The sequence below is a fragment of the Podarcis tiliguerta genome, assembly GCF_965153285.1.
Source record: "Podarcis tiliguerta genome assembly, chromosome: 5".
NCBI classification, from domain to species: domain Eukaryota; kingdom Metazoa; phylum Chordata; class Lepidosauria; order Squamata; family Lacertidae; genus Podarcis; species Podarcis tiliguerta.
The window spans coordinates 55,464,869-55,489,948 of NC_139538.1; the positions used below are offsets into that span (position 1 = coordinate 55,464,869).

Here is a 25,080-nt window from a genome sequence, read left to right on the forward strand (position 1 = left end):
CAGCCACTTAGCTACTGGATGTTTTGTTGCATGCTGACATTCTTTTATGAGGAAGCCAACTGTTTGGTTTAACTTGTGCTATCTACATAACAACCATTGCTTATATCCTTTTGTGCTTCACCTATTTAAAGGTTAAAGAGAACCAAAGTAAACCTACATACCGTATTAACCATTTCCAGTCAGCTGGATCCAGGGGGCGCTTAGAGTAACAATGGCATATATAACTTGTTCAAGAAGCCATTTTAACTTGCAAAAGATGCTGATAAATATTGTAGCTCATTTTTTTCAGGCCTTATATTTGATCAGTTTGCATGGAATCTGTCTTGCAAAACAGTTTACCCCCACTCTGAATGTAGTACTTTAAAAGTTTGCATTGCTTCCTAATAAAAGTGTTTAGAAAAGTTGAGTGAAGGCAGAACGGTCCAGAACAGAGATCAGCTTTCCAAATGCTAGGCAAACAGCTTGCTGTAAAACTGAGTTTCTTGCTAAGGGGGAAATTGGCAGGTCTGCATCTCTTCTTTCCGTCTCCCTACTGTAGATTCAAGGCTGCAGCTTATTGCTTTGGGGCTCCCACGTGAAGAGGAGCTAAGGCTTTGTTGCCATGAAGATTTATATATATATATAAAAAATCAAACACTTTAACAATTGGGCAGATAACAGGGATTGAATTCATTCTACCTAGCCTGACTCTAGCAGTCTGGATCATAGAGTTATGCTGACCACTGACTGCAAAACAGTTGAATTGCTTTAGTGCCTATAAACTCTGTCCCTTATGTTTTATAAGCAGCAATTCTCTCCCCTCTAGTCTCAGTTAATGCACTTTGGCATCAGAGAGAAATTACACAGCAGGAACTGTCATTACCCAAGCCAGAGCACTAAATAACCGGTGTAATGTACCTTTTCTTTTGCTCTGTACTGGGGTAGTCAGGCATCATGCCTTCTGTCTGAGCAAATTAGGAGGTGATACTGATGTGTAGGCTCGATGCTCTTCTATGGCCTCATTCTGTGTCGTAAGACAGCATTTGTTTCTCCTTTACATTCTAAGCATTATTTATTAAGAGCCATTATGTGAGCTAGCCTAAATGAATCAGTGCATTTTCTTTTAACTTTTCTTTCTGTTAGATGAGTCCTGTTAAATCTCTTTTAATTAGTAATGATGGCTCTACATTTTGCTATCCAGCATATAGACAACAATCCCAGAGGCATAATAAAATCCACAATATTCAAGTACACAGATTATCTAGTATTGTTGCCTTTGGTAGAGAGCTGATCATGTTAGACAGGACAAGGTTTTAGAATGCTGTAGCATCCTTCTACTAATAACATTTCACCACGAGCCACAGACAAAATGTTGTAGTTCTAACACAGAACTGAACAGTAGATGGCTGCAAAGTAGATGGAGGCCCCTTTCCATTTCTTCAGGCATCTGAAGTGGCTTTGAAAGGGACATCCATGCTTTTGTTCTTTTCTGTCTACATGAATATGTTAGTAAGGCAGTAAATGGAGTAGTTTGTTACAACTCCCTTCCCCAGTGGTGGTGCAGCAGTTGTCCCAAGTTCTCCCTATGATTTATGAAAACAAAAAGACCCTAGCTGCATCAGACCAGAGGTCCACCTGTACTTTGCACAGTACAGCTCACAAACATGGCTTAAGAGTTGATAATCCTCTCTTGCTATATTATCCTACATCTGTGGCAAATGTGGAGGCAATTTTGTGCAAAACAGTATTCCACAGTGGTGGCTGATGCTCATTGGGATTGCTAGGGAAGAATGGAGGCAGGTAAAGCCAAAGCCGACTAATTCTAGTCTTGTCTCCATCTTCTGTTCTGAATTCCACAATAGCAACATGAGAATCAAGAGGAGGCAACAGTCACTGCCACCCAATGGGCTGCTTGTTACGGAAGAAGGCAGACAGAGGTTGGTATGGCAGTGCGCCATTTGCCCTAGTGAACAAGATTCCACTGCTATTCTGTATCACCATCATGACCAAGAACCAGCGAGAGATATTGTCCATGATTCTGAACTGGTCTAAGTACAACAGAAAATAAAATGGAGAGAGAAATGCAAAGTTTACAGGGAGGGTTTCCCTGCTACCCGTCTTAACATTTTGACAGCTCACACAGTAGGACTTTGTAGGTTGATCTGAATGCCTGGCAAGTCTCATAGGGGTGTAGTTGGTCCTTCAGATAACATGATCTCCGAACTTTGAGGGCTTTAAAAGTTCAAAACTGAAACTTTAAATGGACCTGGAAATGAAACTGGCAACAAGTACAGAATTGGCTCCCACAAGCATTATTGCTGCTGCATTCTGTACCAATGGAATTTTCACATGGAGAGCATTATTCTAATTCATTGTGGATGTAACCAGTGCATGAGTCACTATGGCAAGGTCTCATTTCACCAGATAGATTCCAACCAAACTGAAGCTGTGGCCCCTATTGCAAAATCAATTTAACTGGGTGACCAGTTCTGGCATTGCAAGTGAGGAAAGGAAAAACCTCTACTAACTACTTTTACGGCAGTAGAACCTCTGAAGACTACTGTTCTTGGCAATCTTGAGATCACTTTAGGAAATTAATGTTTTTAACAATTCTAGACTTTTGAATTGTTTGTTTTTAAATTGTGGAAGTGTTTGCCACCCTGGCCTTCTTCAATAAAACATACAAACGGTCTGAATTCACAAGGTTAGGTGCCTATGTTTTTCAAGGTATAACCAGAACATCAAGAATATTTTGTAACTTGTTTATTGGAATTGTGACTTGGAAATCATTCTTTCCCTCTTTCCATGGATGATGCAAAACATGATTTAAACAGGAGCACACAATGTGCTTGTATAAACTGAGATACTTGATATACAGAACGCTTGTCAGAAGCGACTAATTTGAAATGAACATATTCACAGCCTATGAGCAAATGTCCCATTTATATGCTATTATTCACAGTAGCAGAGAACGTACAATTATGAAAATCTGCATAAGGTGTAAAGTACATAGGAGGCAACCAATACACCACCCCAAGTGTATGGTGGAGTGTCTCTGGAAGTCTGCTTTTAGTCAATGGGCAGATTTCATGTAAAGTGTCCAATCAGCACAAGGGTTTTCACTCATGCAATTGAGCTTTCTCTTTTCTCTTTCCTCTGCCCCCCCCCCACCTGAAATTGGCTCAGGGGCGTCAGAAGAATTCCCAGAACAACACATAGGGGACTAGTCTGTCTGGCAGGTTGCAACGCTTGCACTGACCATAACCCGACACTGAAATCTACCCTGGATTTCTGAAGGGAACTTAGGTGCAATGAAAACTGCATCTGGATTATAGCAACATTGCTTACATTAAATATGAGACAATTAGAAGGCAACAAAACACCTAATGCTTCATTATTACTATTTCTAAAACTTAAATATAAGCTCACATTTATCGGGGTAAGATTAGACAAGGTGTTAACTGTGCTAGACAGCTACTATTACTGTCCATTTTAATTTGTATTTAGCACCACTGTTAATACAGTATAAAGGCATACATTAAGTGTCTTACAGGCCAGAGCTGAATGTGACTTCTAATCCCAATGAATGTTACACCCACTGACAATAAGTTTTCATTTTAGAGATGTCATTTCTGCAAAATAGCATAATATCAAATACACATAGCCTTAAAATCCGTCAGTTCTACAACTGGAGACTCCTTTTAATGCAAGCAGTGAGATCCTCTGGAGTTGGGCTACTGGCAATGCAGCTCACTGAGACGCCTTGAGCAGTTATAGCTTCAGCTGTTGTTGGACCTATAGCAGCAAACTGAAATGACACTTGTGTTAACACAGTAGAGACCGATACAGTATTGACTTCAGCTCTTGCTATGTCAGCCAGCTGCCTGATAACATTTCCCCATGTAGATCAACATTCTAGCCTTTCAGAAACGTATTCCAAACTCATGTATGTATGTGGTTTTGGATCAAGGGCTAAAATGCATCCCTTTTCATTGGTCTTCAAGTTGCAATAAAGGTCTATTGAACTTGTTTTCTCATACCAATGAAGTTTGGACTAATAAATGTCAACCTACCCTCTTTAACTTACGTCTGGTACCAATAGCCAGCCTTGAAATTACATACCAAGCAAGTTCGCACTACTAGTTCAAAATTCAAGTAGGGCAAGAAATTAAGCCCCATCTTAATATATGCTGTGTTCATGCTCAAACTATCGAATGGCTTTGCTCACATGTCGTATTACCCATCTTTAATGGTTTAGTGTGAACATGCTAGTCTCTCCTGTTTTGCTCCTCCTTGTTGGACCCACTTGGTTTAGCAATACATCCAGACCAGATATCATGGTTTGTCCTGCTCCAAGTGTAAACTATTACTAGACTGGGATTGTGGTGCAGCTGGACAACTCTTTGCACACTGCCCCCACTATTTAGCCCAGGGTGAAAGCAGCTATTGATGCCAATAGTGTTTTCAGGATGGTGACTTTCATCAGAACTGCAACATGGGTGGAAAAATATGATCTCCCTCCCTCTTTGTGTTGTGGCCTCAATACAAATCTCCACCCCCACCCGGGTGGTAAAATATAAACACATGCGAATATGCACTCAATGTCACAAGTGGTTGATAATTCATATTCTGCAAACAGTGAAGTGAAGAAATAAATCAAGTGAAATGGTGTTGCCTTCCAATGGCGTGCATGCCTTTGCTTCTTCTTTTCCCTGCAGTTATTCCATAATGGTTGTATATCAAACTCTCATTACTGTTTGGTTGCTAACACACTGAAACATCCATAGATTAATGTGATTCTGAGTCAGTAAATAAGTTGTGTATCCCTCGACACTATAGGAAAAACATGTCCCCCAATTCATAAAGTGTCTTTCTACAAAGGATATTAAGGCAATTGACAGTGAACAGTTGCCACCCACAGCACAAAGTTAAGAGACAGAAAAGCTTAAAACAAAATGATAATCAGGAATCCAAGACCCTTGAATCAGAATTCTGTTTTGAACCAAATGCAATATTACCTCTCCAACAGATTTGTACCTTAATTTGGGGAAAGAGATCACCAGCCAATTCCTGAATCTGCTTCATACAATATTTGACGCCAGATGGACTGAAAAACGTGATGCTTGCAGGAATACCCTGTGGAAAAATATTTAAAAGACAAGGAGAGCTGATATTTCTTCCTGGTTGAATCTCTTGATGTATGTTCAACCAGGGTTGTTTTTTTGTTTTGTATTCACCATGGCCAGTTTGCAGCTTAAAAGTCAGCTTGGTTCTGAAGTTGCTGCAGTGGATATTACAGCTAGCGGGGGGCTCTTACAACATGTACATATAGCAACACAACATCACACTTCATTTGCTGTTTTGCCCAAGAATGCATGAAGTTTGATTTTTCCAGTTTGATTGGGAGGAGGTCACTAGAAGACCAGGCTAATGTTTCCTGAAAGAAGTCCTTTTTATTCCTGTCTACAAACAGTTCCTCATAGTAACATAGTTACTTGAAGTTCTGCTCATGAACCTCACATTTCTGATTGTAATAGGCAACTGCGTAGCTTGGATTCTACAGTCAAGATCCCACAGCCAATATAACCTCTCCTTTCTAATGCACTTTTAAACAAACAAAAATCCTTCAAGGGCTCCCTTCTAAACTTACTCTGGGCTACTAGTCCAACACCAAGTATATGTTCCACAAATGACCATGCAGAGTCAAGCATTCAGTTGTGTGGAAGACAGCCTGCTGTGGCATAAAAAATATAGGTGAGCTAGAGAACTAATCTCAACAATGGCATTAGAGGAAGATCTCTCCTAAAAGTATTCAGCATGGAAAAAACAGCATCCCTTCAAAATTCCTACTTCCCACTGAGGGGCACGGGCGGAGATGGTGCAAATGAACAACCTGTGTTAATCCTTTACATTCAACAGTGTGAATTCCCTTAGAACAATAAATGCTTTACTGCAGAAAGGAAAAAAAAAGATTTTTCTACAAAAATAAAAAGTTTTAGTAAGTACAAGATGAAGCCAGTAAGATATAACCTCAAGTCCACCTAATTGGCAGCAGCCCCATTTATTTTAGTAAAGGTAAAGGGACCCCTGACCATTAGGTCCAGTCGTGGCCGACTCTGGGGTTGCGGCGCTCATCTCGCTTTATTGGCCGAGGGAGCCGGCGTACAGCTTCTGGGTCATGTGGCCAGCATGACCACTTTATTTTAGTACTTTAGTAGGACCCTTCTAATTCTAGATCGCTGCTATAACCCCTAAAAAACCTCCATGAAGCTGGGAACAAAACACACAAGTTACCTGGAAGGGAAGATTATTTGATTTCTTTCTGTGAGTGCATCTAAAATAGGTTGAACATCTCAATTGCAGGAGGAAAAACGATATATGTCTATACCATTAGTGTGATAAGAAATGTTCAAGGATTATATAACATAAAACCATCAATAGGTTTAAGAGCTATTGTGTTTCGTATCACAAAAATGTCTGGGGACCACTTCCATTTTTATCAAACAAATGCATTATATCTAAGATGACTAAAAGCACAGTCAGAGGAATTCTGCCTCCGCAGCTAGGGGAGGGAGCTGGAGAAATTGCTTAAGCAGCTTGCTGGTTGTCCTTGGCAATAGTAACTTAACAGACAACCAAGGGAATGTAATAAAACTTATCATAATGTAGATAAATGCTCACTTGGGAAGTGAGATACCTGTTGTGAGAAATAATTCCTCAAGGAGTCTTGAAGATTAAGATGTTGAGTAGTTTGGTAAACAGTAAGGCCCTCTAGTGCAATGCCTGCAACAAAAACAGTGAAATATATTAGTGATTAAGCTTATCGGTTTCAGTTAAATCAAAACACAAACATTTAAACTGATGTCATACTGAGCATTAATACTAACATGGATGGGTATCTAGCATATGCTGCCCCAAATCTAAAAAAACAACCACCTCTGTGTTTTGACAACAAAATTATTTGGGGGAAAAATATTTTAAACGTTTATTGTCATTTACAATAAACATGCAAAGACTTGCTAATCAAAGCAAATGAGATAAACCGAACAAAAATCCCACACAACACTATGTACAAGTCTGGTGTAGTGGTTAGGAGCGGTGGACTTGTAATCTGGTGAATTGCGTTTGCTTCCCCACTCCTCCACATGCAGCTGCTGGGTTACCTTGGGCTAGTCACACTTCTTTGAAGTTTCTCAGCCCCACTCACCTCACAGAGTGTTTGTTGTGGGGGAGGAAGGGAAAGGAGATTGTTAGCTGCTTTGAGACTCCTTAGGGTAGTGATAAAGCGGGATATCAAACCCAAACTCCTCCTCTTCTTCTACTTGAATATTTTTCAAGGGCTAAAAAATGCAGGCACTGTAACTGAATATGCTTTGCCAAAATAGCATGCTGAGTCATCATCACCAACCCCAGGAACCATCTTAATTGATTGTTGTGCTTGCCAGAGAAATGGGTGAGGATGACTTATTGTATATGGGGATGATGTATAGGTTCACTTACGCACCACTATTCTGACTTCAACAAAGGCAAACATTGGGCACACACTGAGACTTTGCAGGCTGCATTAGGATGAACTTGCCCCTTGGACTGATCCAGGTTGTCACAGAAAGAGAATCAACATAAACTACCCAGTAGCACCACTGAGATGGCAATGTTTGATGGAGCCCACAAGTATGCAAAGCCGGTTATTGGTCTGATAATCGGCACTGTCTCTCATGCACTCTGTGCTCCTCAAATTGAAGGACCAAACTTCAAAAATACTTTAAACGATTTAAATCAAACCTTTCCCACTGAGCATTGTTGGAAGTGTTTCCCTTTTGAGAGCCCCGCAAGGAAAAAACAAAGGCAATGAATTGGGTGACTCCCCTGTTTGAAAAAAATAAAATAAAAATATATTTAATTCATGAGGTCATTTTAAGCACAAAGTCCCCTAAATAATACTTTTAAACCATCACACTACAAACACACAGTGAAAAGTATGGTATGTGTTACTTGCACCCTTAAGACTACTGAAAATAAAGTTCAAGGCACATAGGTGTTTCACATACAGCAGAAGCTCTATAGCCTTTTTTTATTATTATTAAAAAAACAGGTTTCCATTGCCAAGGCATGGATTTTTTGGCTAAAGAGTTCTGGCAAAAAGATAAATCACCTTGCTATGCTCCATTTCTTTGCTATTCAACAGAGAGCTACCAAGCACAATGCTTCCAATCATCTTAATAAGTTTTCTCCCTCCCCTTCAGTCACTTGGCATTCCTCATACTTGTTTAGCTATTTAAAGACTCATTTCAGCTGAATAAATTTGCTGTCTGACATTCCACACAAAGGAAAGGTCAAGGCTGCCACAAGAAGGAACAGGGTGGTTTGAAAAGATGTTCCAGATACAAGTTGTCTTATTGGGGATATATAACACACCCATTTTCTGGTCTTTAAAATGGACATTTACCTTTTTGAACCCCTACAAGTTCTCTTAGGGGAACCTTCACACAAATGTCCTCAGACAGACCTTCTTCTTGGTGAACAGTCCTCCTTGTATACATTCATACAACATATTCCTACTAATATGTTTTTGTAAATCAATTTATGGAATTCACTGTTGCAAGATGTGCTGGTAGTCATTATCTTAGCTGATTCTAGAAATGGATTAAGACACATTCATGGAAAGGAAATCTATTATTTGGCCACAAAAACTATACCTCTGAATATCAGATGCTGGGGACAAAGAGAAGAGGGCTGTTGCCCTCATATCCTGCTTCCCAGAAGAATCTGTATGGCCACTGTTGGAAATTCAATTCTAGACTACATGCAGCAGGGCTCTTATACAGTCGTACCTCGGATATTGAACAGAATCCATTCCGGAAGTCCATTTGACTTCCGAAACATTTGACTTCCAAAATGTGGCTTCTGTTTGGCTGCAAGAAGCTCCTGCAGCCAATCGGAAGCCACGGAAGCACCGCCGGGCATTCAGCTTCCAACTGAAGGAACACTCACTTCCAGTTTTCAATCAGTCAAGCTGACTGTATTCTTATAATGGTCTGGTGTTTTCAAGAGGCTCATAGTTCACACTCCATTACCCAACCACAAGCAGAGAGATTATCCTGGAGCAGAGGAAGAGTGTGGCCCTTTGCCTAATGTGTACAGCTTGCTTCTTCAGAACTGATTTAGGAAACACCAGGCAGAAATCACATGGCTCCTACTGAAACCTCATCTCTATTCTACTCATTCTTCTTAAAGGCACTGTTGTGCCCCCACCCCCCAGCACTAGATAGATAATAATAGATTTATGTATATATTTCTGTTGCGTGCTTGCACATTCAGGATCAGTGCATACACATATTAAGAAAACATGTGTTGCGCTTCTGAGCCAAGCTAGGAATGCCTGGAAGATTTGATCTGGATTGGAGAAAGTGGAGGGGTAAAACAATTTAAAATTCTCTGGTCCTACTATTTCCAGAGGATTTGCTTTTTTCCAAATTATTTTTAAGCCGGATAAAAGAAAACATGGTTTGGAGTGTTTATTTTAAATGCTACAAGTGCATTCTTGCCTCTTTTTCTTAAGCTCCTGAGTTTCCTCCAGGGTGAAGAAAACAGGCTCATTCCAGTAAAATCAAGCTAAGGGACCTTATTAGGAGTCTGCACAGATTTATCAGAATAACCTAATTGCAAACTGAAGTTTTATTAGGCACCACAGATATGTTAGTAATAAATTACAGGAAGCAACAAAGGGCTTGAGACAGAATACAGAGCGTTATTTTGAGAGATAAAAGCAAAATATGTTAATATCAATCCTACCAAGGCTTGTGTCTGTTAATTGAAATGCCAATGTGATATCTGAAAAGTAATGCTAATCTTTTTAAACTTGTGTTTACAAAAAAGAAGAAGAAAAGAACAGCCTGATCGCTCTGGCCAATGGAAGAGGCACCAGCCCCGGCAGTATCTCCTTCTTCTATAACAAATTATGCAGAGACATTAAATTCTAAAAGACCTTAAGATCTGTCTTGAGGAAAAATACTAACACTACCTATTTAATTAAGGAGCCAGTTGATATATTTGCCCAAGCAACACAGCCAAAGTCAGCTCTGAAGACAAGGAATCTTGAAAAACAATGCAACTATTTTCATACAGGTACTACAGGATTCCGGACTTTCCATTGTCAACCAGGATAGAAAAATACGCATTCTGTATAGAGCATAACACACACACCCTTTTTAAAAGAAAATGTGTATGACAATAGAAAATGATAAAACAATAACCCAATCGCTGAAAATTGTTATTCTGCTTACGAGAACAAATGTATTCAGCTAGTTTTTCAGCATTCCCAGAGCTCTCTCCTTGTGATGTGAGACCTATTTCAGCGACTGAAAGAAAAAGAGAAAAATGATTCCTTAGGATGAGTTGAAAGTTCTACTGAGTCAGTGAGGATATTCGTATTTTAAAAAATACTTTGTAACATTATCCTAAATCAATGTTTAAAACGCGCTTTATAGAGATACATACAAGTGAGAATTATAATTTGCTATCCATCGACTTCATGGAAAACAACGCAACAGTACAGCCACGGAACAAAACAGGATTCGCCTTTGTAGCTCAGATTCTGATAACTGGAACACTGCACCAAGGAGTGCACCAAATACCTTTTTGATCCATAGCAGCTGAAGCAATGCAACACGAACAAAGGTATAGAAGCAGTGCTTTGCTTCCACTTCTATTCAAGATACTCCTACATGAGTAGGGGTTCCACTGCCCATCTCTAAAAATTGCCTGTTAAATATGAATGTTTGCTAGTGCGTTGTAGGACTGGAATTAGAGAAACAGGTTCAAACCGCCATAAAGGGCAAGCTAGAAATGTGTTAAATGATAGTTTGCCCTTGAATCCTCCTCTCTCTCATTGTAGTAAGAAGGACACAAGTATTTTGTGTGTGTAAAGAGAAAGTAGGAGTTTGTGGTAGAATTAGGAGAGGGATCTGTCTGGAAACCTTAGGTTCAGAGTGGAAGGATTTAAATGTAAAAACCCAGCACCCTGTGTTGTGCCAGGAAGCATACTTGCAGCTCATGCAATCAATTGAGCATTGGAATAACAAGCTCTCTCAATCTCACAGCAGAAACAAGGTGCACTGCAGCAGTTTACAGGAGCTGCAGTTTCCAAAACAGTCTTATACAAACCACATTACAGCCATGAGTCATAGAACAGCACAGCATATGTACTCTCTGTTTCCACCTCCTGACCTGCACTGCTAAACCTGGAATTACGCAAAACTGATGGACCTTTATAAAAGAGAATGAACTGAGTGCCACCAGTGGTTGGTAACACCACACTAAATTCTCAGGTGGTCCATCCTGGAGGTTTCACACAGATATTAAGTGAAATCAAAAGCAGATAAAATGTCCAGAAGAACCAATGGGGCTGCACTTTCCCTGGAGGTCCCTAGACTGACCAGCAAAACCAGAGCAATATCTATTTTATGCTCAAGTCAGACTGTCCCAGCAGTACTCCAAAAGGCCATGGAAACTCTCTTCACTTAAGAGTGTGCTCAGTTACCTTCTCAAAGAATGGAAAATTTGAACATGGACAATAATTTTAAAAAATATTCTGGGTCAGGGGAATTTTTTTAAAAAAAGAAGAAAACAGCTGTTTCTTTTAAAGAAGATGACATTCTGCCTACTTTGAGAAGGTCTTTAATCCTGAGAAAAAGAGGCCAGTTTCTTCTTCGGCTGTGATCCAAGATACACCTAACTGGGAGTAAGCCCAATGGGGCTTACACCCAAACAGCCATGTGCCAGGCACCCTGTCCCATCCTCAAGCAAACCTAATCAGAAGTGATCCAATATATTTTCACAAGATGGTGAAGTTCAGTCTGTAAGTTCAGTTTCTATTGGCTAGAACCAATGGATCTACTGCCCCTTACAGCAAGCAGTCCAAAAGGGCTCCCAAGGGTATGCTGTCCTCCCAGACTTACTCACACCACCCACTGGTTTAAAGGACCTTGTTAGGTGGGCCTTCTATAGCTGCTCTTGCTCATATGATTGCTTGCTCCCTTGCTCCAATCCCAGAAACTTGTGCTTCCTGCCTTGACAACAACCTAGGCTGCTTATGGCTCAGCATTCTGGCATGAGTTTAGATTTGACCCATTTTCATTTCCTGGTCAGATGGCATACAAGCAACTTCTAAGATTTTTGCTGGCTGACAAATATTTTGACCATTAAGAAGTAAATAGTAGGGAACTAGAAATAAGCATCAGTATCTTTTGCAAAATATGGTGTATAGCTTTTTATTAATATTTTTATAGGCCTTTTAAAAATGTGACTTACCTAGCTCAGCTGTAGCTTTTCCCACCACATAAATGGATTTGGTATTCCACTTTTCTCTCAGAGAATTTTTCCAAACTGTGAAACGTTAAAATTATGTGTAAGCATTTTGCAATACAGTATAAATACAAAAATGCTGATTTGGACATGCCCCACCAAAGAACGTTTATTTGAAAAATGTGAGGGCTCAGCAAAATATTAATAACTATTACTACAGTATAAATGTCAGTGACTATGCAAAGCAAACAAAAATGTGTTTTTGTTCAGTACTCCAATATGCTTCGAAAATTTGGATGAATAGACGCTTCTTTCAGTTACTTGTCTGAAGCTGCTTTCTTAATCCATATATTTAGAGTGCTTCCAGATGGGTGTTTATTGTGGGATGGGTGCTGCTCATGGACTCAAGTTTTTTCACAGCGTCCGCATGACGCTGCTGGCATCAAAATACTGACATTAACATAGCACTGCTCAGAAGAAAAGGAAGCCAGGGCATGTAATAAGTTCCTAAGCAATGCATTGAATTAATACCACCACTCATAGGTAACTGCATTATCCCAGTACAAAAGGATGTGGTAGAAAGCTTCTGAAAATATCTGATCCAGTGACTCACTAGGATTGCAATCCTAACTCCACTTAACTGGGGCAAGTCCCAATGAATTCCCTAAGTCTTCCTTTTGAATAGACATGGTTAAGATTCTGCTGCAGGATGATAAACACTCCCCCCCCCCCCCCCAGAATGATGGAGAATTCTAATAGACCTTAAACAGTTTATACACTCAAGGGCTTATTCTTTTTTGGGGGGGGGGTGCATTTTAAAGCATATACAGTGGTTCCGGAGCCCCATTCGCATCCTGAAGAGAACGCAACCCACGTCTGCACATCTGCGCAGATGGCGATTCACCGCGGCTGCGCATGTGCGTGACATCATTTTTAGCGTCTGCTCATGCGCATTTCGTTACTTCTGGGTCGCTGCAGAGTGCAACCCGAAAACGCTCAACCCGAAGCTACTTTAACCCAAGGTATGACTGTATCTCGAGAGAAAACAGTGAAGTAATTCACGACATTTAATGGTATTGTCTAAATTCCCACTTACCTTTTTTTTTAGTATTATCATCCAGACATAATCTGAAGGCTTCTACAGCTCTTGGGCTGGTAAAAATTAGTCCAGAATACTGTTGAGGGTGAAAAACCTATTTATCAACAAAAATTTGAGAAAAATAAACGTAAGTTAACAATGAGAAATCAAACACAATAAAAAGTCTTCCATCTGTTGCTTTTTAAAGCAAAGGCTTCTGGTGTCCTTAGTAGTATTTTCACCAAATTACTAAGTCCTGCATTAACAATACTGTCAAGTCTTTTTGTTTGTGTTTTCTATGGTCTGAGTTCAACAGCAGCCTATCATTTTACAATATAACTTTGACGTGTTGGTGGCATGACCTACACTTGACTTCAGGTCAGTAAGAAAACAATTTCTTGATGGGACTTCAGAATCCAAGACTCTGGAGTTGTCATTGAGTGTCCACAGCCTACTGTAAAGTCACCCTAGGATAGCAATAGATGTTATTGTGTGATTCATTGCCTAAAGGGAACTGTACCTTGAATAACTGACAAGTGAATTTTTGATATCACTGTCTGTATGCCTGCCTAGACATATTCTTTCTTAAGGAGGAAATCATGTGTTTTTAAGTTGGGCAGCCTCAAGAACTCTAAATTTTGAGAATCCTTGTCGACAATAATAGACTCATTGCTTTCCCCACAACTAATGGGGCAGGAAAAATTATTGTGGAACATCATAATAACTGTTCAACTTTCTCTCGGCAGAATCAGTGAGGTGTAGAACAACAAACTACCGCTAAAAATCTGATGCTCTGCTTTGCTGAACTGAGGCAACAGCTTACAAGATTAGAAGTATGGATCTCAGCACCCGCAGTTCAATACAGAAACTAGGTTCTAGCCTTAGCCTTTGTACACAAGCAAGGCCACATTTTACCAGATGAAACTTGACCCCATAAAACATCCACGGTATGCTGTAGCAAATGGAGTTCTGGTGAAGTTTCCACCAGCTTCCCAGGGGTCTTGGTTTCCCCTACAAAGCTTAAATGATGCCAGTGATACTCAGCCAGAATATGTAAATCAGGGATCACCAACATGGTGCCCTGCAGGTGTTGCTGGATTCCAACTTCCATCAAGCCCAGCCCTCATGGCCAATGATCAGGGATTATGGAAGCTGTGGCCCAGCAACATCTAGAGGCCACTAAGTTGGCTACACCTTATATAAACCCTCAATGTAATTACATGTCCAAGTCAATTACCGTGATCCAAAAAAATAGCCCTAAACATGTAACTAGGGCTTTCCTATTGTAACCTATGGAAAGGAAAGGAACTCTGTGTACTCTCAGAAATTCACTGGCCATAGCCAGCAAAGCAAACTCCAAGGACATTCAAGACTCTGGACTGTAGCTCACTGTCTTGGAAATGTGAAAAAGCTTAGTCTGAAACAGAAATATTACTTAAGCTTAAAAATACCATTTATATATAATTCAGTTTACATAGTTTAGATACCAATGTGGCTTTATAGTCTAAGCCTTCAGCAAGCGTCTACAATTCCAAATCCCATTATCAAGCATATTTGTTTGTATGCTTGTGTGTGTGTGTATGTATACAGAAAGAGAGTGAGAGAGAAATCTCAAGATTTATGTTTCTTTTAAGCATCCCTTTAGAGTACTATTTATATAATGCAAGTGTAATTACAGAAATAGCACCATCCGGACACGAGCTCAAGGGAACTATACCTGTGATCAACTGTGGCTCATAATCCTAGCTGTGGGCATAATCAGACTCAAAGCTGGCTCACTTACTGATTGGTATTTTTTTCTACATCCCAGTAGCTTTGTTTTTGCAGCTGAAGGGTTTGGCAAGAGATATGCGAAACGAAAGATTGCGCTAATAACCTGCCCCAGAGTAACCTCCAAGAAAATAAAATGCTTTTCATGCATTTACAGTGTGCTAGGAAAGACACACTAGCTTCTATTCCCCTATTTAAATGGAGGTTAGCAGCTCTTTCCTTAGCTTCAGAAGCACGTGCTCAGCTAGTAATGAGGTTTAATTACTCAAATTTATAAACAAGTAATTTTTTATAAAAAATTCCTTTAATCCTGTGGCAGAAACAAGTGCCCTTGTCAAAATGGTAGCATCAAAGCAGGATCATCCACAGCTCAACTCATTGCTATTTTGTCATCACACTACTTAGTATTTAAAGCTCTGTTTCAGTGACTGACAGGCCCTATAAGACCATTCAGTTCACAAGCTCATAAACATACTGAAAAAAATATTCATTTAAGTCACTTAGATACCTAAAAAAGAAAGGAATTCTTTTAAAAAAATAATTCTCATATATTTTGATCTAGGTTGTCAGGGCAATAAATTCACCTTTGAGATTTAGGATGCAGCTTTAAACATATGTAAGTAGGAGGAAGCAACCCTTGGGGCAATGAATGGGACCAACTTCCAATGAAGTATTCTTTGGAATGGAGTATAAAATGGTAAAAGAAATAGGGCTCTTACAGTTCCAAAATGCATGTGAGCGTCACATCTAAAACCCCCAAAACTGGTAAACAAAAATCATATTCAAAGAGTATATCATTTCTTGGCAAACTTCCCCAAGCAAAACAAAACATGAATGGCAAGGACTTTAGATAAATTCAGTATGCATGCAGTATTTGTACGTGAACACATTTTTCACCATTGTTAGATAGTTGTTTTTGCAGGAGTATCAATTCTCATGGAGGTCAAGCCAAATAGTAAGGTTTATCCTTTCCTCCACCACGGAATATAATTACCAGACTGGTCTCTCCACTGATACCAAATGCCCCTATGGCCAGAAGCAACTGAGGTTCAAATAGGGCAGAGACTCCTTCTAGTCAACATAATGCTATATACCATGGCAACCTACATTCCTAATGGGTTTTTAAAAAGTAGATGTGGGGTTTTTTTTTTTTTGTTTTTTTTTGTTTTGTTTGCTGAACAGGCTATTAACAGGTAGAGAATGTTAAGACTTACCCTTTCAGAGAAAGCTTGGAGAGATGTAAATTCAAATGCTAAAACTGGGATCAAAGTTGCTTCAAGCCCGTGTAAACCTAGTTCCTGTGAATGAAAGGACATACAATTTTGGGATAAGATAAGGATTGACACATTAAAATTATTCTTAACATTTAAATCAGCAAGGTAACTTAGGCTGGGAGTAAATGTCACTGAAAACAATTAGATTTACTTCTGAGTAGACATGTATAGGATTGTACTGTTGTTTAGTGGTAACAGCATAACTTAGAACAAATCATGTTTAGGTAAAAAAGCAAACTTGCGTTTTTATTTAAAAGCCAGGAGCATTGGACCAAGTGCCTTAAGTTACTGAAAAGAAACGCCCCTGTGTGCATAATATGTTCATAATTACAAGGCTTATGCTAGAGAACATGCAACAGCTGCCCTACGGTGTAAAACAGTTGTCCTTCAAAACAGGCCTACATTTGGTTATATGTAGACTAAATAGCTTTGCTGTCCTTGAAATCATGCAGCCCACTTAAGAATAATTATGGAACTTCATATCTGCATGATTCCCTTATGTACTTCACACACTGGTCTGTGTGTAACATAGATAAAACACCAGATTATTGTTGCATGTTTCCTAGCGACTAGAAGTGGTATTTTAATGTACTCCTCATACAAGTGAAATGGAACCCCAAATAAACAAACAAACAAACAAACAAACAAACAAACAAACAAACAAACCGCACAGCTGTTGGCTTGGTTTACACCTAATGCTAAACCATGGTTTAGAATCATGAGGAGCAGCTGCAGCAAGACTTGAGCTTGCACATGCCCTCCCCCGACATGGCTGTAAGCTTCAACAATAAATTCAACATTACATTCACCTATCAGAAATGTGTTTTTCCTTGTGAACCCCTATCTTGCTTCAGAAGATGCAGACATTTTTAGCAAGGCCACTTCACATCTTAAGGTATTGTGGGGGAATATGAGAGACAGCTATATTTTACACCAACATATGCTTCCTTAGAATCCAAACTATATGTTAACTACCGAAGTTGCATAGATCAGTTCGAAACAATGCTGTACATCATCTATTTTCAGGAAACAATTCCTACCAGACAGAGTAACATGACCAGTTTTTTCCCCTGCAGCAGAGAAGCTTGAATATATGAAATCTGAGAATATAGTACACTTGAAGGGTGTATTATTAACCTTCTGGGTTACTAACTTTAAGCATTCCCCTCCAGCCTACAGCTAGATTAAACTACAAATGACTCTTTCCAGAGACGTAGCGGGAAGAGAGGACATTTATCTGGCATGCTGCCCAACCTGGCAATAGCTATACTTTTTATGACAATGCAGTTGTACCCTGTTTATGATCTGCAGACCAGTGGTTGTCTGTGGCTATCTGAACAGGTCCATTAACCTAAAATGCGGAACTCAGAGTTAAGTTGAATGACAATTCAGATACAAATATCTAAGTTTTTTCCTAATCTCTTTCAAAAGGTTACTTACTTTTATATATGGATCTGGTCCGTTTTCACTTTCTTTAGGCTCTTTCAGCAACAGAACTTTCATTGTTTACTGGAGAATACAAAAACACAACACAAAATCGTATCTAAATTGGATCTAGAGGATTCTTCTCTGTACAATGTCTGCATTAGTTGAATATCACAGGAAACAGGACAATTAACAACTGCACTGAAGGGCCGTTGGTTGCACAGTGAGTAAGCAGCTAATGAGCATTCTCTGGGCATGAACATCTACCCTGATAAGGCGAACAAAATGCATGTTGCTTTCAAATGATATGGCAAGGAAAGTAAGAGCGATAAGAAAGAAAAGGCATTCATTTTGCTTTTAACTCTACTACATACTAGTGCTAAAATGACAAACCTTCTTAAGTCTGCCAGACCAGTAGGACTACAAAAATCCATATACTTGCTGAGAGAATTATTTTCCAGTACAGCTATCATTTAAAATATTTGCACATGCACTCCCTAGAAAGGCTACCCTGAATTATTTTGTTGCCCTGCACAAAACGGGTATGGCTGCACCTGCCATGGATTTCCGACTACATTCCTGTTTAAGTATCAGCCTATAAATAAGTTACCCCCCCCCTCCCCACAATGCATTGCAGAATTTTCAAATCTGCAGAGGTACAGCAAGGGACACCACTCTTTTGCTTTATATGTATTCTGAAGAGAGAGGGGAAAAGGTAAAGGTAAAGGTACCCCTGCCCGTACGGGCCAGTCGTGACCGACTCTAGGGTTGCACGCCCATCTCACTTAAGAGGCCGGGGGCCAGCGCTGTCCGGAGACACTTCCGGGTCACGTGGCCAGCGTGACGAAGCTGCACTGGTGAGCCAGCACGAGTGCCGCACACGGAAAAGCCGTTTACCTTCCCGCTATAAAGCGGTACCTATTTATCTACTTGCACTTAGGGGTGCTTTCAAACTACTAGGTGGGCAGGAGCTGGGACCGAACAACGGGAGCTCACCCCGCCGCAGGGATTCGAACCGCCAACCTTATGGTCAGCAAGTCCTAGGCACTGAGGTTTTACCCACAGCGCCACCCGCGTCACCTAAAGAGAGAGGGAAAGAATGAAGGCTCTCTCACATTTTCTTCACAATGTAATAGTGGCACAGGCTGCAAACCACCAGGCACACTTGCTCAGGTTCAAACTCCACAAGCAATGTATCCAGGTGTGCCAATTTTATTTATACAGGTCACCGACCCAATTCAAATTGCACGCAGAATTTACATTGGAGATTGCATGCTTGTTAGTATCCACATATAAAAACCTCTTGTACAGTGGTAACCTCGGGTTACATACGCTTCAGGTTACAGACCCCGCTAACCTAGAAATATTACCTCGGGTTAAGAACTTTGCTTCAGGATGAGAACAGAAATCGTGCTCCGGCGGCGCGGAAGCAGAGGGAGGCCCCATTAGCTAAAGTGGTGCTTCAGGTTAAGAACAGTTTCAGGTTAAGAACAGACCTCCTGAACGAATTAAGTTCTTAACCCGAGGTACCACTGTACATGGAAAGCTGAGGCACATCAGGACAAAGTTAGTTGAGGCTACAGACTTCTCTTTGACATGTGACCTTTCAGTAAGATGATTTTTACATGCATGCATTTTTAAACCAGTAACCCCTCTGTATTCTGAGGTAGTACACTAAGGGAACAACCCTATGGCTAGATCTGGTGGAAAGTGCAGGGTTAGAATCCAGCAGATCTCCAGCTGAGCTGGGAGGTTCTTGGCTCAGCTGAGCTATGCCTGCATAAGTCCCCAACTCCAGCTCAGCCAAAGATACACTGCGCTAAGTCCTTCATCCCAGCTCAGCAGTTACCCAGCTGGCTGAGCCCAGTGGAATTTCAGCCTGTGTAAACCCAGAGGGGTGGGACTTAGGCTGGATCCTAAGCCCAGCACGGTCACATGACTTGGGAACACTAAGTTAAGCTGACAAAAAGGATGATGTAACTCAAGCTCTATTTTAAAGTCATGTTATCCCTCTGCCAGGCTTTGGTCAAGCCCAGCCAGCAGTAGCCCCAAACCTGATCGGAGTTTGGATCTGGTACTATGCCAGCGTAACTAAAACTGGCTTCCTATTCTTAGGACTGCTTCCTAGCACAGCTGTGTCTGCTCGTTTGAATTGGTTCCCAGAGCATCTAGGTGCAACTGCATTAAAGGATCACAAATAGGCCAAGCTCCATCACTAGGCTAACTGTGGAATACATGTGAATGTTGCATTATATTTAAGATAATCGGTAGGAACTAAACCCTACATAAGGTCAATCACTTGTGAAGCAAAGTAGTCCATTAAATTGTACTCAAATCTCTCTCCATCGTGTATCTTACTTCAGCACCGGGAAACAAAAATAAGTATCAGTGCAAGTTTTCCAAATATTTTGTAAATCAGCATTTCAGGTATTTATCATTTCAGAAGCTAAATATATTTCAAAATAGACAAATTAAATGGAAACATCCCATGAGCTCAGAGATAAATTAATTCAAACCATAACCTAAATGTTATTTTCACACTGATCCCAGAGAGTGCAATGTATAGAAGACAACTGATAAAAGGATGCATGATTTGAGTTTGAAGAGGGATCTTTTGCCAGGATAAAAGAACAAAGGCATTCTGAGAGCAAATATTAAGCTGCAACATAAATCATTTCTTGAAAAACAAAACACCCAGCTTTGAAACCTGTAAATATGTTGGTTGTTGACCAAAGTCAGCCAGTTTAATGGGACTCTGAAAACAACTTCCGGATTTAAAACCAAAACCAAAACTCTATTCAAATCCACAGGCAAGGCTGGAAAAATCCCCTAAAAATGTAATGTGGGTGCCCATTTTCAGGGAACGCAACTCAGGGGCAGAATGGATATATACAGTGGTACCTCAGGTAAAGAACTTAATTCTTTCCAGAGGTCCGTTCTTAACCTGAAACTGTTCTTCACCTAAGGTACCACTTTAGCTAATGGGGCCTCCTGCTGCCACTGCGCAATTTCTGTTCTCATCCCGAAGCAAAGTTCTTAACCCAAGGTACTATTTCTGGGTTAGCGGAGTCTGTAACCTGAAGCATCTGTAACCTGAGGTACCGCTGTACTGGGTTTCCAGCACAGAGGCGGATTTAGGGAAGTGCAAATGGTTCGCCCACACTGACCGCAGAGCCAAGAAGGCATCACAGGGGGCACCAGAACAATGACGAACAACAGAAGGTGAGAGGCAGGAGAGGGGTGCCGAAGTTTGGTATCACACAGGGCACTGCTGAAATTTGGAAGCCCAAAGTCCGCCACTGCCCAGCATCTCAAAAGGCCTTGGGCCCAAAAGCTGGGAAACACATTGGTCCAAGACATTAGAGAGCAGCTACCAGTTAGAATAGGCAAGACTAAGGCTAGATAAATTGTTAGTCAGGCTCCATATGACAGATCAATACCAAATTTAATTATACAGCTCTGATGCCTCATTACATAATGGTGATTCTCAGGAATCTATCCCCCATATTGTAGCTATACTGTATCTTAAAAATTTGGTGCGTGGTTTGCAAAATCTGATGTCAAATTAACTAAACATTCACTTCCTGGAAATCAATACGTACTGTTTTGAACTTTTGTCAGTTTCAATATTTTGAAGGTATGCTTACTTATCCAGTTCAGCCTTATGCTTACTTTTCATACAGTACACCTGAGGCATGTAATGGAGAAGTACACTTTGACCCACATATTGCCCATAGGGGCTACATCCGCAGGCAAGCATAACATTCATTTTAGCCTCCAACCATCAACGAGAAGCCTCTGGAAATAGCTGGTTGTCTTTTCTTTTTAAATACCGACAGGCTTAATCGGAAAAAAACACAAATTACAAGGTGACTGCATCAAATATAGTGATGACCTCATACGCCAAGGCTCCTGTAGGTGAGATAGTCCTGGAAATAGTTTGGACTCTACATCATTTGAATGCATTTTTTCTTAGCAATTGTGTATCAGAGTGACTAAGTTATCACTGCAAGTCTAGGCATTATGCCATCCCAACAGATGTGCATGAATATAGGCACCCAGGAAAGAGAATGTGCATGCCCAATGAGCTAGCTCTCAGCCAAAATGGCTAAAAACAGCTGTCACTTGCTGAGTTTGTGTACCAAAGGCTACAGGAGTGCATCATCATCTTAAACTCTCTCGCCGCCGCTCCCCCCGCCACCCAATTACAGCAATATCTTATTTTTCAGTCAATTGAGAATTATATAAGGAGATCCTGCTGGATCAGACAAAAGGCAGACAACCAAATCCGTATGTGAAGTCCACAAGAAAGACCTCATTGAAACAGCATTGTCCTCTCCTGCATTCAGGTAGGCATTCAGAAGCATACAGCTTCCAGCAGTGGAGGCAGGACACAACTCTCAAGGTTAGTTGTCACTGATAGCCTTCTCCATGTTTTTGTGTTTAATACTCTCTTAAATCCATCCATATTTCAAGCACTTGTAAATGAAAATTTATTTTGCATTGTTGCATCCATCCTCTCTCTTTTTTTTAATGCTGTGTATCCTGTTTTATGGGACGCGGGTGGCGCTGTGGATTAAATCACAGAGCCTAGGACTTGCCAATCAGAAGGTCGCGGTTCGAATCCCTGCGACGGGGTGAGCTCTCGTTGCTCGGTCCCTGCTCCTGCTAACCTAGCCGTTCAAAAGAACGTCAAAGTGCAAGTAGATAAATAGGTACCGCTCCAGTGGGAAGGTAAACGGCGTTTCCGTGCGCTGCTCTGGTTTGCCAGAAGTGGCTTAGTCATGCTGGCCACATGACCCGGAAGCTGTACGCTGGCTCCCTCGGCCAGTTAAGCGAGATGAGCGCCGCAACCCCAGAGTCGGCTACAACTGGACCTAATGGTCAGGGGTCCCTTTACCTTTTTATCCTGTTTTATATAAGGTTTCAAATTCCACAGAAACTATAAAAATACACCAACAGTTTTGAAAAATTCCTCAGTGCTATTTTGACACAAACACTTCAAAATCAAGGAAGGATTCTCCACACACGTGCCGAAATATAACCTTTCTTGCAAAAAAACCTACTACTAATAATAATAACAGTAATATTGTTGGTCAACATCCTATCCACAATCTCAGGAACAGGACTTTATGTTGCTTTTGGCAAGGCTGCACTACAAAATATGAGTGTTAAATCAAAGACTGTAACTACAGAGCATAGGATAATTGGCACAAACACATCTTTAGGCAGGCTTGCAAAAAACTCCTCTCTGAAATGCTGGAGAGCAGCTGTCTGTCAATCTTCTGCGCCACCACTGGCTAAGGTCATGATACACACTAGTATGTACATATGCAAGTACATACTACATTCCGATGCAAGTTGACCACTGGAAGCCAAAATTTCTGCATCAACTTACGTATAAAGCAGTTTCATCCATTATCTACCACCAGTAAATTCTACAGTGGGGTTGGCTAGCCTTTTCTGGCCAGGGACCACATGCCAGCAATGAATGTGGCAAAAGCAACAAGCCACTGACAAAATAAATTGCACATGGAAGACTAAAAACATTGGAAGACAAGTTTAAAAATCTCTTTCAAATCGGTACATGAACTTATTTATTTACTGAGGAAAGCAAAGGGCACAGTGCCGTCATTTCTAAACTGCCTCATGTGTACAGCGGTCAACCAAACAGAAGGGAGATATCTGGACCGTGGAAGTTCTGCTTAGAAAGAAGGACACTGACAAACTAGAACGTGTACAGAGGAAGGCAACCAAAATGGTCAAAGGCCTGGAAACAATGCCTTATGAGGATCGGCTAAGGGAGCTGGGCATGTTTAGCCTGGAGAAGAGGAGGTTAAGGGGTGATATGATAGCCATGTTCAAATATATAAAAGGATGTCACATAGAGGAGGGAGAAAGGTTGTTTTCTGCTGCTCCAGAGAAGCGGACACGGAGCAATGGATCCAAACTACAAGAAAGAAGATTCCACCTAAACATTAGGAAGAACTTCCTGACAGTAAGAGCTGTTCGACAGTGGAATTTGCTGCCAAGGAGTGTGGTGGAGTCTCCTTCTTTGGAGGTCTTTAAGCAGAGGCTTGACAACCATATGTCAGGAGTGCTCTGATGGTGTTTCCTGCTTGGCAGGGGGTTGGACTCGATGACCCTTGTGGTCTCTTCCAACTCTATGATTCTATGATTCTATGATTCTAAGAACAGTTATTAACATTCTTGCAAGTTAGCTGAATACTGCGCAGCAGCCAAGCCCCATGGAGCAATATTTCCACCATGAGTGCATGCGCAAGGACCCTGAATGGCTGTGGCTAGCATCTTATGTCTGGATCTGGGGCTTTTAAGCATGTAAAGCAGCATAGTATGTGGCAATTTTTATATCAAAAATAAAACTGGTACGGCAGAGCAAGGACATAGTACTTTCAGTTACTGCACAGCAGGGCCGATGAAATTCTTTCCTGGGGCACTATTTGCCATTTGTCTACATGCCAAACAAATAAGCCTCTCTCAAAGAGAAATAAGCCAAGCAGAGGAAGAGGTAGGTTACATTAGCATGGATGGCCAAGCTGCCACTTTTATTTCGAAAAATTCCTAAGTCCTTTTGTTATGACCAACCAAAATGTCACAAAATAGTGAGCAAGCTTTCAAGTTCACCAGAACTCTTCATCAGGCTGGATGTTAAGCAAAGTGCTGGGAGGCGGGGCAAGAAGAGAATATGTATGTGAGAAAATAATAATAATAATAATAATAATAATAATAATAATAATAATAAAAAATAATAATGAAAAGTTGGCTTGTAACCAAAAGCATATCTTCCTTGATCAAAACATCGTGTTATCGTATAAGCCAAACGGACTGCGGACCTAAGTTGCTCCCTGACTATTAATCAAAAGGAAAGAGGGGAAAGCACTCTGCACATGGCCAGAAGCTCTCGTTTCAGTTACATATTTACCCCAGCGCTCAGCCCTGGCACTGGGAGCAACGTGTTGCTTCTTCCCAGGCAGGGCTTGTCCCCTGAAACTGCTGCCTTGGTGCCCAAACCTCCACCGCTGGCGACCCCCGACGTCCCCAGGGGTGCTCCTTTTCCGAGGAAGGGGCGGAGGGCTATTCCTGTTCACGACCCTCGCAGCCGCAGTGTCCCGCCTTCCTCGCAGGCCACTCCAGGAGGCACCGGGGGCCCCCGCCCACCTGCGCGCTCGCGCTCACCAGCGCGGCCTTCCTTCCCGGCTTCCGTGGCCGCGCGGACTTCCTTCCCGCCTC

General features: G+C 41.0%; 2 protein-coding genes and 1 long non-coding RNA gene across 9 annotated transcripts in view; 2 read left to right on the plus strand and 1 right to left on the minus strand.

Annotated features, from left to right (window-relative positions):
- EDRF1 (erythroid differentiation regulatory factor 1) overlaps positions 1–3,402 on the plus strand; it is a 37,212-nt gene extending 33,810 nt beyond the window's left edge. For all 4 annotated transcript variants that reach the window (XM_083439582.1, XM_083439586.1, XM_083439584.1 and 1 more), the window contains one exon: positions 1,842–3,402. In XM_083439582.1, coding sequence (XP_083295708.1) covers positions 1,842–2,031 — 190 coding nt within the window. In that variant the 3' untranslated portion in view covers positions 2,032–3,402. The remainder of the gene's footprint in view (positions 1–1,841) is intronic.
- UROS (uroporphyrinogen III synthase) lies at positions 2,728–25,066 on the minus strand. Of its 4 annotated transcripts, none has more exons than XM_083439760.1 (10): positions 25,027–25,066; positions 17,845–17,913; positions 16,345–16,428; positions 13,379–13,475; positions 12,289–12,363; positions 10,263–10,337; positions 7,762–7,845; positions 6,677–6,762; positions 5,017–5,115; positions 2,728–3,787 (listed from the first exon to the last, which is right to left on the minus strand). In XM_083439760.1, the coding sequence occupies exons 2-10, from the start codon at positions 17,905–17,907 to the stop codon at positions 3,662–3,664; spliced, it is 789 nt and encodes a 262-aa protein (XP_083295886.1). In that variant the 5' UTR covers positions 17,908–17,913; positions 25,027–25,066; the 3' UTR covers positions 2,728–3,661. The 4 variants fall into 4 exon arrangements, with proteins under 4 accessions (XP_083295886.1, XP_083295885.1, XP_083295884.1 ...); XM_083439759.1 differs by lacking the exon at positions 25,027–25,066 and adding an exon at positions 24,862–24,975; XM_083439758.1 differs by lacking the exon at positions 25,027–25,066 and adding an exon at positions 24,773–24,914.
- On the plus strand, positions 18,934–22,445 carry LOC310677214. The gene is made up of 3 exons (XR_014510995.1): positions 18,934–19,152; positions 19,381–21,051; positions 22,059–22,445. It is a non-coding gene; the product is annotated as an uncharacterized lncRNA (long non-coding RNA).
- Positions 25,067–25,080: the final 14 nt, after the last annotated feature.

Excerpts from the sequence above, each read along its gene's own strand:
- UROS (XM_083439760.1), bottom strand. The coding sequence starts at position 17,907 with ATGAAAGTTCTGTTGCTGAAAGAGCCTAAAGAAAGTGAAAACGGACCA. Across the intron at positions 5,116-6,676 it reads GGAATTATTTCTCACAACAG|GGTATTCCTGCAAGCATCAC; the intron begins GTATCTCACTTC and ends ATTTTTCCACAG. Across the intron at positions 3,788-5,016 it reads ATCTCTTTCCCCAAATTAAG|TTTGCTGCTATAGGTCCAAC; the intron begins GTACAAATCTGT and ends GTGTCATTTCAG.